General features: G+C 36.7%; 1 protein-coding gene across 2 annotated transcripts; it reads left to right on the top strand.

The window, feature by feature from the left end:
* Positions 1–270: 270 nt before the first annotated feature.
* Positions 271–12,536, top strand: odf2a (outer dense fiber of sperm tails 2a). Of its 2 annotated transcripts, none has more exons than XM_084138170.1 (19): positions 271–684; positions 1,489–1,608; positions 1,759–1,863; positions 2,011–2,184; positions 4,542–4,729; positions 4,818–4,929; positions 5,095–5,226; positions 5,349–5,423; positions 5,505–5,576; positions 6,469–6,585; positions 6,759–6,944; positions 7,613–7,722; positions 7,837–7,972; positions 8,118–8,228; positions 9,076–9,339; positions 10,456–10,556; positions 10,837–10,999; positions 11,100–11,225; positions 11,307–12,536. In XM_084138170.1, exons 1-19 carry the CDS (start codon positions 682–684, stop codon positions 11,478–11,480), a joined length of 2,469 nt encoding a protein of 822 aa, XP_083994296.1. In that variant the 5' UTR covers positions 271–681; the 3' UTR covers positions 11,481–12,536. The 2 variants fall into 2 exon arrangements, with proteins under 2 accessions (XP_083994296.1, XP_083994295.1); XM_084138169.1 differs by having other exon boundaries at positions 4,818–4,956.
* The last annotated feature ends 85 nt before the right edge of the window (positions 12,537–12,621 follow it).

The raw sequence follows: 12,621 nt of genomic DNA, 5'->3' as shown, positions 1-12,621 counted from the left end.
CACTGAACGATAAGTTACCTAAATCTTTTTGAACAGTTTGAGATGTTTTACAGTAAATTTTAAATTTGACTTTAAAATTAATTGCTTTTGTTATTTTATTTATTCATCTATTCATTTACACAATATCAATCAGCTTTCATTTTACATATTAAAATAAAATAAATAATAAATATATAATTAATTCCCCTATCTAGTTTCAACGCTTTTATTTTGAAAGCCAACTCTTCACAGACATTAGGCTACTTCTCGTTTTCTCATTTTCCTGCAGTTGTGAGCTCTCCAGCGTCGGTTTAATAACGGACAATGAAACCAAATAAGAGATAGCCCTTTCAAGACATGTTTGTTGTCTGGTCGGCAAAGATTATCACGGGAATGATATTGCTATCCTTGTCATTCTACCTTGACAACAACTGTAGCTTGGGTCTTTGTTAGGCTTGGTTTCTAGGGACACCGTTGCTATAGACAGCGTACTACAATAACGTTGAGCAAGGTCAGGCGATTTCCTCCAATCACGATCACGCACCGGCAACGAAACATTTTGAATCAGCCAATCAAATGAAAAACCGATTACCCACCGGAAAATGGTTTGGAGACTCTGGGATGACAAGAAAACTCAAGTAGTTCGCAACTATTTTTATGTACATTTTACCCATATCGTCGTTTGAATGTTTGTAATTTCGCATGGTAAGATGGTTTGCAAATAAATACGTTTCACTTCATTATTCATCTTCAAACTATACTTCTCTTGGTGTATGGACAATTCTCCAGCTGCATTTGCAGCTTCTCTGTTTTATTCATGATTTCTACTTCATTTCTGTTTCGCAGTCTTTGTTTATATGTTGTGTGAAAGCTATCTTCTGCTTCCTAGCAGGTATATTGCCTCTCAGCTTGTAGCTCAGTGTTCTCTTTGGCGTTCATTCACTTCTGAATCCATTGATGGTGCTAAACGTTATATGGTTATGTACATACACTTGCATATCTTGAATTTGTTGTTACCTTTAAGTTACATTAAACCAGATGTCAGTCATGATTGTAAGAGTCTCTGTTGTGGTAGTCTCGGTTTACCTCTGATAGTCTTGAGTACTGAACTCTGAAACATGACCTGAAGATGTGTGACCAGTCAAATTATACTTTAGCCATGAGTTCCCAATCCATAAACAAAGACCTGATGAATATTTAGCCATGAGTTCCCAATCCATAAACAAAGACCTGATGAATATTTTATTTATATGTGTGTGTGTGTGTGTGTGTGTCTGTATATATATATATATATATATATATATATATACACACACACACACACACACACGTGTTTTTATTTTATATTACATGCATTTTTAAGAGTGCAAATATTATGTGCAGCCTCTTAAATAATATATGATAAAATGGCATGTATATTAATAATTATAACAGTGCTTTTCATGGAGATAGATAGTTGACCTGATGTGCAGGATTGTATGTTGCCTTATTATTATCTTTTTAATGCAGAAAAAAGCAACGAGAACAAGCTCCTCCTCCCCACCTCTGCACGTGCATGTGAACGAGACCACACCTGTGCACGTGCATGTGAAGAAGAGCACAAAATGCAGCCCTACCAAGACAGCCCAGGTATAGCATCATCTTGTAGCCTGTGCATTGAAACCCATCCTTGAAATACCCTTGAATTTATGGTAACCTATTATAAAACCAAAATGTTTTGCAGTTTCAGTTTCTTTTCCACGTTAGTTCCATGAGACTTGTATGTCTTTTATGTTCCAGGTTAAGACAAAAAGTGGCTTGCATCCTACTGCTAAGGTAAAGACGAGGGTCCCGTGGATCCCACCTGGCAAGGCCTCAACAAGAGAGACCTCATATAAGTGGGAGGTCAGTCAAATATTACAGATACATTCCCATTTGTGCTTGTGCTCAATTCATTTACAATCTTTCACACTGCGGTGAGTGTAATTTTCTTTTACAGAAGAAAACCATTTTCTGTTATTTCAGATGTTTTAATGTTTATGTGTGTTTTAGGGACAGACTCATCGTCTGGAGATAACGCCTCCACAGGAACCTGAATGCTCCCAGTCTCCTCTCCGAATAGAAGATCTCTCCACCGATGAGGAAGAGGCACTCCATGGACGCATCAATCAGTACGAGAGGAAGATCGACAGCCTGATGACAGAGGTCAGCTCTCTGAAAAATGAGGTGAGAAAAGAGAGATTGGAGAAATGGATAATTTATCTGTCATTCTTTTCTTTTAGGGAGAAATATTTTACTTTATATACTGGGAAATATTCATTCATTTATAAACACACTATTACCTGTACTACTGTACAGTTTGGGGGTTGGTAAGATTTTTTTATGTTTTTGAAAGAAGTTTCTAATGCCAGCCATGGCTGCATTTAATTGTTCAGAAATATAGTAAATACGATACTATTGTGAAATATTATTACAATTTAAAATAAACGGAGCAAAAACAATAGGGTCCTCTCACCATCGGTGCTCGGGCCCTAATAACTGTTTTCTATTGTAATATATTTTTAATTATTCCTGTGATGGCAAAGCTGAATTTTCAGCATCATTACTTCACATGATCCTTCAGAAATCATTCTAATATGCTCTGGTGCTCAAGTCAAGATACATTTTCTGTTGTTGTTCTGTTATTTTTGTGGAAACTGTGATACTTTTTTCTAGATACTTTAGTGAATAGAAAGTTCAAAAGAAGTGAAGTTATTTAAAATACAAATCTTTTGTAACATTATAAGTGTCTTTCACTTTTTTAGCAATTTAATGCACCCTTGCTGAATAGAAGTATTAATTTCTTACAAAAAAAATCTTGACCTCTTACCCCAAACTATTTATTGGTTGTGTGTGTATACACACATGTACTTAATACTAACAGTTAAAGGCAGGGTAGGTGATTTGTTCCAGAATTTGTTTTTGTTATGCTGGTTGAAAATCTCTTCACATCTTGATAGCAATCACTAAGTTAAGTGGTCTAAATGTATTTATATGTAGGCTATATATTGTCTGTGGAAGGCATAGGACCATCAAATGTTCGTCCAATCATTATATTTGGTCCGAATGATACAATGTCCTACCTGCCTGTCAACTTATTGTATTTCTATACCTCCGCGCACCCTGCTTGCACAGACATCACACGTCATAAGCACGTTTTATGTACCGGTATGCAGAGTTAGACCGACGTCAGTCACCGAGCACCGCAACTGAAACAGTTCCTCCTGAACCAAAACAATGAGCTTATGCTGCATTCACGCCATAACTACTGTAATTTGGAAGAGATGGAAACCCGTGACGTTGGTGGTGTTTGTGACTTGAATTTATGCGTTTCAATGGCAATTCTATCAACGCCGAAATGAATGTGCAGCAGTCAGGTGGTACAGGTCAGTGCTCTTTAAAGGGATGGTTCGGTGTAAAATCAACCTAGGGTCCTTTGCACCATGACCTCGAGCCTAACACCCCCCCAGAAGCCTTTTTTCCCTTGGTTGAACATTATTAAAGTTAAAGCTTATTTAGAGAATTCAGCCGGATGGCTTAGTGCAGGCGCTAACGGATCCAAGGATGTATCTCCTAAATTACACCACTAATAATGTCCAGAATGGTACCAAACTTCTACAGTAGTACAAATAGGTTCTGTACTCATAAAAAGAGGCATTGGAAAGTTTGTAAGTACATCAGGAGTTTATTTAAATAACACTTGTCTGACGGCTCATGCTACTGCTAACCTGCACGTCGACGTCACTTCAGGGGTTTGGGAAAAGCACGTAAAAGTCCTGGCAGAAAGCGATGCTTAAGGATGTAGTGTAACGACGTCTAGTTCCAGGAATGCACTAATATTTTGTTGGTAGTACCAGTTTGCAACAATTATTAGTTAACACTAATTTGTTAACACTTCGAAAAAAATAATAATTCGTCGTTACACTACTTACCTGAAGTGACCTTGACATACGGGTTAGCAGTAGCATGAGCCATCAGGCAAGTGTTATTTAAATAAACTCCTGATGTACTTACAAACTTTCCAATGCCTCATTTTATGAGTGCAGAACCTATTTGTACTACTGTATAAGTTTGGTACCATTCTGGACATTATTAGTGGGGTAATTTACGAGATACATCCTTGGATCCATTAGCGCCTGCACTAAGTCATCCGGCTGATTTCTCTAAATAAGCTTTAACTTTTAATAATGGGAAAAAAGGCTTCTGGGGGGGTGTTTTGCTCGAGGTCATGGTGCAAAGGACCCTTGGTTGATTTTACTCCAAACCATCCCTTTAAGTTGTTTGTTCATTATTATTGTAATGTTATGTGCTGAGACATGAGGTAGTTTAACGGCGTCTCTCGTGACGTTTTTGTTTGCTCCCTGCTGTACGCGTTCATGTGTTTGAGGAGGCGTGGTTTTAGAGAGCGCACTGAAGGGAGGGTGGGATTTTATGCTTTCAAAGCTAGCTCGCTATTGCTAACCTCTCCAAAAATTACCTACCCCACCTTTAATTTGTTACACATGTGAACAAATAAAAGCAAATGGTGATGTTTGTGTTTGCAGGTTGAGCTTCGTAAGAAGGAGCAGCTGCTAGAGCGTCAGTCAGAGAGGTTGAGCGCATCACAGCGTGTCATTGCTGAGCAGGAGGAGGAGCTTGCAGAGGTCGCCCGGGAGCTGGAGGCCACAGAGCAGGAGAACTCTCGCCTACGGGAGTCCATGGGGAAGATGCTAGTGGAGAATGATTTTGGGAGGTATGATGAAAGCATTGACTTTTAAACATTTTATTACACATAACTAACTATATTTCTAATATAATTTGAACCATTTCTTCTGGTCTAGACTAGAGAGGGACAGTATGCAGCTAGACAAAGATGTTCTACTCAGAAAGCTGCTGGAAGCAGAGATGGACAGCAGTGCAGCCGCCAAGCAGGTGTCGGCTCTCCGTGAAACGGTCAGCCATATGTCCAGGAGTGCGAGTGTGAGCAAAATACACCTTTCAGAACAGTTCTGGGTGGATTTTTCTCTATAGAACTTTGAAACAACTTTGAAACATGTTGTACGGTATCATGTACAATATCAGATATGCTTTAAAAATATTTTTTATATATTTGTACAGGAGAAAAAGATGTCAGGGTCAGACTCAACACTCTTGGCCCGACAGAAAGAACTCTTGCTTCAGAAACTGGAGACTTTTGAGATCACTAACAGAGCCCTCAGACACCTTCTCAGAGAACAACATAGTCGAGAGGTACTGCTTTGCCTCTAACCAATAAATTCAAAGTATATTATTATTATTAGATAATTACATTTCACTGTACTAAAAAACATAAAGATTAATAACCTTTTTTTTTACTACTTGTTTTATAACAGATGGACTCACTAAGACTCTTGGAGCAGAAAGACGAGCTTCTGAAAAGACTTTCTGATGTGGAAGAAGACAATTCGGTTTGTGTTGCGTTTGCATAAAGTATGCTGTGCTATTTTTGATTTCTTAGTTTTAACGCTGAACTCATTTCTGTCTTCCAGCATATTCTTGTAAAGCTTCAAGACAAAGAGAGAGAGGTTGACCAGCTCACTTCATTGTTAGAGAGCGAAAAGGTAAACTATAGGGCTGCACGATATATCGAAATTATCTAAATATCGCGATATGCATATCGCAACGGCTTGCGATAACTGCTTGAATTTAATACCCAAAAAGATAACAAAAAGTCCAAGTTTTGGATCGCAGAGAGTAAACTGGACACATGACTGTTACATACATGTGACATGCTTAATGTCATTAAATGCAATAAACTAAGTACTCATACTCACAGAAAGCCACCTGTCGGACAGCGCATGTTCTCGAATTCTGTTCTTTTCCGCAGCTTATATGGCCAAATACACACAAAATTATGTCAAAATGCCCGTCTTGGTGAGTATTCACATAAACACAGTCAGTTATGTCTTAAGTGGACTAAACGGTTGAGAAAGAAAGCGCGCTTGTAACAAAATATTGGATCCGTGCAGCTCTTAAAGTGACAGCAGCCCAATAAACCTTCTTCCCTCTGTGTGCTTAATGTTAATCAAACAGCAAAAGACAAATAGGAATTCACTCACTGCTCTTGACTGAATAACTTCTGTAGCTTTAATAAGAATCAGTGTATTTAATTCATTTTAAAATTAATAGTTTTATTTTTACATTTGATTATTCAATTTCTGTTATTAAATAAATCTAATGTAGGCCTACCCAAAATCCTAAAGCCCCTGGTTTACACTGATGTTAAAATGACACAGCTACAGTAAAACACTGCTGTTCAATTTCAGAAGTTGTAGTGATGCTTTCTTCTCACAAAAAGAATGCGAAACATGTATGTTGGTTTTCAGTTTTTAAATATATTTAAATATATGTTTTTATTCAATGTCGTGCAGCCCTAGTAAACAATATTTTTTAGAATGTTTTAGACATGGGACTGTCATTTATTTGAGCCCTTTTCATTTCCCATTGTAACAGGAGAGTGCAAAGACCACCATTGAACTGTCCAAAGTCTTGGAGTCCACCCGAGCCCATCTGCAGGGTCAACTGCGCAATAAAGAGGGAGAGAATAACCGCCTTAATGTTCAGATCAGGGTAATGCATACAGCATCATTAGTATTCAAGCAACATCTACCACTATCTTATTTTATAGTGTTTATTCTACAAGACATGTCTAGACGATTTCAGATATTGTCTATATAATTCATTCAAATATTGTCTTCATATATACTAAAATGTAAATAATATGTAAAATCCATTTGGTTCAGAATCTAGAGCGATCCATCAGCCAGCAGCAGGGGGAGGTAGATCACCTGCAGAATCAGTTGCGAGACCTCAGGCAGCAAGCAGAGGCTGATAAAGAGTCACTGAAGAAAGCAACGCGGGCTCAGAAACAGCGGGCCCAGCGCAGTGAAGAAACTGTTGGACAGCTCAGCGCCCAGCTCATGGAGATAGTGAGTGGAATGAGCTCAATGTGTATACTGCTTACAGGTTTTTAAAATTACAGTTTGCTATGATAAATGTTTCAAACAGTAGTATGCTGTTGAAAAAATTGCATCTGACATCACTTCTGATTAATTTGTCATTCTGGAAATGGAATGTTTACAATGTACACTACTGGTCAAAAGTTTGGGGTCAGTAAGATTTTTTTTTGCAAGTATACATTAAATTAATCAAGATTGAAATATATAATGGTATAAAATATTTGATTTCAAATAAATGCGGTTTCTATTTATAAAAAAAAAAATCCTGAAAAACATGTATCAGGGTTTCCATAAAAATATTAAGCAGCACAACTGTTTTCAACATTGACAATACAATTTTTTTTATTTTTTTTTGCAAATCAGCATATTAGAATGATTTCTGAAGGATCATGTGAGACTGGAGTAATGATGCTGAAAATTCAGCTTTGCCATCACAGGAATAAACTATATATTAAAATAGTTATATTAAATTGTAATAATATTTCTCAAGTTTTGATCAAATAAATGCATCCTTGGTGAGCAAAAGAGACTTCTTTCAAAAATATAATAAAATCTCACTGACTCCAAACTTTTGAATGCTAGTGTAGATTTTGTCTTATATGATATAAAAATATAAAATAATTAATCTTTTTTTACAGGAAGCACAGTTGTCAGATGCTGTGTCAGCTGCAGAGAACTGGAGCAGTCGCCACACAAAAGAGATGAAGGATAAAGGACAGCTAGAGATGGAGTTCGCATTGTTAAACAGGTCAGCAGGGATTTGTGTCTCTTGTATGATTATACAAATCCTAATTCTGAATAATTGTAAACAGATGTAAAAAGCCTCCCAGAAAGCCATGCAAACCATTCTTGTGTCTTTTAGCCGTATTTCGGACCTGACGGAACAGTTGCATGGGCAGGAAGAGAAAGCCCGAACTGAGAGAGAAGGACTCTTAGATCGCCTTCATGAGCTCAATAACGAGAGCACTACTATACGCCTGGAGAACCAGAGCCTTAAGGTTTGTCCATTTGCAGCCATACTGTACAAATCTCCAATTTGTTATTTTTTCAGTTGATTGCCATTTTACTCATAATCTCTCAGTTGTCCTCGTGCCTTTATGACAAATGAATACAGATGAAAGCTGAATTGCTGTGCTTGTGCAGGCCACTTCGTCTGCCTTGGAAGAGAAGTTGTCATTGTCCCAGTCTGAGGTCCAGCAGGTCAAAGTTTCCGTGAAACAGTATGAGAGCTTAGTGGACAGCTATAAAGCCCAGGTGTGATCCTCAAATTCTAACAAACTCATTGATTAAGATTATGAATTTCAGGTACTACATTACCAGTTAAAAGTTTGGAAAAAATAAGTTTTGTTTTATGTTTTAGAAAGAAATCTCTTACGCTTACCAAGGCTGCATTTATTTGATAAAGAAATGCAGTAAAAACATTAATATTGTGAAATATTACAATTTAAAAGAACTTTTACTATTTTAATATATTTTAAAATGTAATTTATTCCCGTGATGGCAAAGGTGAATTTTCAGCATCATTACTCCAGTCTTCAGTGTCACACGATCCTTCAGAAATCATTCTAATATGCTTGTTTGCTCAGAAAACATTTCTTATTATTATTTAATGCTGAAAAAAATGTTGAATGCTTAATTTTGTGGAAACCATTGTAAACTTTCATTCAAAAAGTTTGAGATAAGAGTTAAAAAAGGAAAAGAAAGAAATTGGCGCATTAAATTGATCAGAAGTGAAGTGACAGTAGATTTCTATTTCAAATAAATGCTTTTCTTTTGAACTTTCTAATCATCATTTTGGTTTCCAAAAAAATATTAAATTATAATAATAATAATGTAACACCAAATTATCATATTAGAATGATTTCTGTAGGATCATGTGACCCTTATGATTGGAGTAATGCAAATGAAAATTCAGCTTTGTCATCACAAGAATAAAGTACATTTTCAAACATTAAAATTGAAAACCGTTCTTTTAAATTGTAAATATCTTCAGAGAAATCAGTTGTGTAATTCTTACCACTCTGTGTATTTTTTTATTTATTTTTTTGAGTGTATGTGTGTGTCCGTCTATAAACTCTGCTCTGTTTCTTTGAATTGATAGGTTCAGAAGACCCGTGCCGAAGCAGACGAGTACTCTGCACGCCTGCAGGTGGCTGAAAGTGAAGCTCAGACTGTAAGAGATGAGCTAGACCAGGAGATCCAGCAGGTCAGGAAGCAGCTTCACGGTCGTCTGGCGGAACTGGAGCCACTTCCTGAAGCTCTGAGACATGCCGAACTCCAGCTGCAGGAAGCTCACGAGAAAGAACGCTTGCAAGAAAGAAGAAACGTAGAGCTCAGCACCTCCCTCGCAGAGCTACGCATCAAGGTGTTGTTCGACTTAAGTCCTTGAAACTAGTTTGCATTAATATTAAAAACACGGCCAGTTATTTCAGAAAAAAACACTGGAAGAACATTGTTGGTGGTGCAACAAAAACGTCTTAACGACAACACTACTATGAGATGTGACGTGTAAAGTAACTCATTACTTTTAATTTACACATTAATATTTGAGGTTTTTTTAAATTAATGCATTTTACTTTTCACTTTTCAGTACATTTTTTAAACTACTGAATTTAATTAATATTCTCTCTCTTTGCCATGACATTGTCAGTTAGACACTCATGCGTGCCTGGGAACAGAAGTACAAAAGTAACAACACATAACTTTCAATAAAAAGAATTGTACAGTAGATAATATAAACAGTAATCTTTTAAAAATAGATCTTTTGTATGGCATGCAACGGACAGGAAATATTCTAAGTGGTCAGAATATAATAATATTTTAAATGTGTTTTTAAAACAAAAAGGCTATGTTGTTAAATGCATTACTGCGTTAAACACTGGCAAACCCCTGCAAGGCCTGGAAGAGAGTTAGGCTCAGCAAGGTGAGAAAAAGTAGCGCAAAAGTAACAATACATTATATTGTATAAAAAGTAACTAGCAATTAGTTACTTTTTAGGGAGTAACGCAATATTGTCACGCGTGACTTTTAAAAGTAGCTTTCCTCAACACCGCATGTGACTGCTTACATTTACCATATCAATGGCTATTCAGAATTCAGCAACTTGGCAGGGCTGTTATTTCTCATTTCATATGCAAATAGGTTAGACATTCCTCACAGATGCTGTAAAATTTACATACATAAGTACCAAGTACAGTAGCAGGAAGAGCCCATTTGATTCTAAAGGGTCAGTGAAAAGGGTGGAAAATGATTGTGTATAGCTAAATTATGAAGTTTCTGTTGCAAGAAACCTTGACTAACATAAGTGGGGCAAAATTAGTTCCTTCGATATGGTCAATTTGGTCAGTGTTATTTATTCAATAAAAAAATTAAGTAATAGCAAAAACCATCTGTAAAAGAATTGTATTTTAGTGACCTTCATCAGTACATAAATTATGTTTTTATTGATAGAATGTTATGTTTTCTGGTTGATTGTGTGTAGGCAGAGCAACAGGGAAGTCTGGCAGAGATGTTGAGACACAAGAACATGTTGTTACTGGAGGAAAACAAGCAGCTTCAACACAAAGCAGAGGGCCTTGAACGGTCTGTCGCTTCGTCCTTTTATCCCTTGTTAATTGTCTGTCATTTATTTTAAAGTATTTTAATCTCTTAAAGGTATAGTTCTGTCAACATTTACTCATGTTGTTCAAAAACTGTATGACTTTCTTTAGTTCCAATGTTTGGTTCCCAACATTCTTAAAAATTCTTCTTTTATGCTCCAAAGAAAGTTATACAGGTTTGGATTTGAACGACATGAGGGTGAGGAAATGATGACACAATTTTCAATTTCCCATTAACATGCTCTATCCCATGTTGTCAACAGCAAGCTAGAGGAGTCCAACTCACAAAATCGAGACCTCATCCAGGTGATTTCAAAACGTGAAGAGACTATTCATAGCAACCAGGTGCGTCTGGAAGAAAAGTCTCGAGAGTGCAGTATTCTGACTCGACAGCTGGAGGAGGCCCTGGACGATGCTCGTCGGCAGGTCTGGCCCCAACTGCCATGAACTCATGGATTCAATCATCTATGTTTTCATCTTGCAAAGCTTTTGTTTGTTTCATTGACTATTCCCTGTTGATTGTCAGGTTACCCAGACCAGGGAGCGAGCAGTCTCTAAAGAGCGTGTTACTCAGTCCAAAATTGTCGACCTAGAGACTCAACTGAGCCGAATAAAAACTGAGCTGAACCAGTTACAACGAGCCAAAGAGGAGGTCAGTGAAATTTCCCCATTTGTGAATTTCTTTGAAATATTCTTGTCAAATTCGTCAAAACACCCATGAACTTCCTTACAGGCTGAACGGAGATACCAGAGCCGTTTACAAGACGTCAAGGACAGACTGGAGCAGTCCGACAGCACAAACCGTAGCCTCCAGAACTATGTCCAGTTCCTAAAATCTTCTTACGTCAATGTGTTTGGAGATCCTGCTCTCACTGGGTCCTCGTTCCGCACGCCTTCACCAATCTGAAAACTCTTTCAGAAATCTTTTAAGACATGTATTAGTCTACTTTTCACAACTGATGACCTCTTGACTTTGCTGTGCTTTGTACTTTACTCTTAAAAGGCTTATTTATTGACAGGACATGGTCATTCTGGTGAGTACTAAGACAGTTATCTTTAGTATTACATATCCATCCTAGAATGAGAACAGTGGTCTTATAGACAAATTCTTATCTTGTCTCATTTTGCCCTGTCTCAAGGTGGTCATTATGCGATAAACAGACCTCAAGCTATTATTATCTTCATGCATAACTCTTCTTCCTTAATTTACACGGCAATAAGGAAGGCTTTACTGCATTTACAGTAAGTAATATGGCTATTGTCGATTTAGTCTTTGATCTTTTTTACTTTCATCTGGTTATAATACATACTATTTGCTTTTTAGTTGTAGAATCTGATTTGACCCACTGTATTATCTGATTGCTTTCAGCTTAAATAATATCAGTATCTACAGTATGATGATGGTTGTGAGAGGCACAGTAAGAGTCTTAATCATAATCTTTTATATCCATAAAATCCCATTTAAAACGTCATGATCACCTGCTCATATCTGAATTTGCTTAGTACTTGAATTGGTTTAAGAGACAAAATGACAACAAACTCAGGATTTATCATTTTATTTTTTTAGCCAAAGTTTGTATTTACTATAGCAAGTTCATTATGTGAATCTTTCTATATAATAACAATGTAGAAAGCATCTTTTGAGTCAAGATGTATGTTAAATTGTTGTCTTCCTTAGGCTGAGAGCATATAATTCCAGTAATAAAATGTTTATTGGTGCTATACACTTTTACATTACTGTAATGATCCATCTTTTTGTTGTTGTTTAAAGTCATACTTGTATTTTTGTTTTATTTATCTGATGTACCATCGTGTAAGATTAACCAAACCATAATGCTTCAATGTTTGTGCTTGTATGAAATGCAATGGTATGTATTTTTTAATTGGTAAGAATATTTATATATACATATCAAGTGTATTACACTGTACTGATGTATATAAAGTCTTGTGCTTTATTAACCCACTTTGTGTGATTGAAGAAAACTGATTCAATTGCAATTGCAACCAAATCAAAATATAATGCTTTGTTTCTCCATGTAATCCTCAAT

The sequence above is a fragment of the Abramis brama genome (genome assembly GCF_963993115.1).
Source record: "Abramis brama genome assembly, chromosome: 15".
NCBI classification, from domain to species: Eukaryota; Metazoa; Chordata; class Actinopteri; order Cypriniformes; family Leuciscidae; genus Abramis; species Abramis brama.
This window is presented reverse-complemented; position numbering and strand designations above follow the sequence as displayed.

Bases quoted from the DNA above. Each gene is read 5' to 3' on its own strand.
- odf2a (XM_084138169.1), top strand. The intron at 1,864-2,010 runs GTCAGTCAAATA...TGTGTGTTTTAG, and splicing joins AGACCTCATATAAGTGGGAG to GGACAGACTCATCGTCTGGA. The intron at 10,557-10,836 runs GTCTGTCGCTTC...TGTTGTCAACAG, and splicing joins AAAGCAGAGGGCCTTGAACG to CAAGCTAGAGGAGTCCAACT.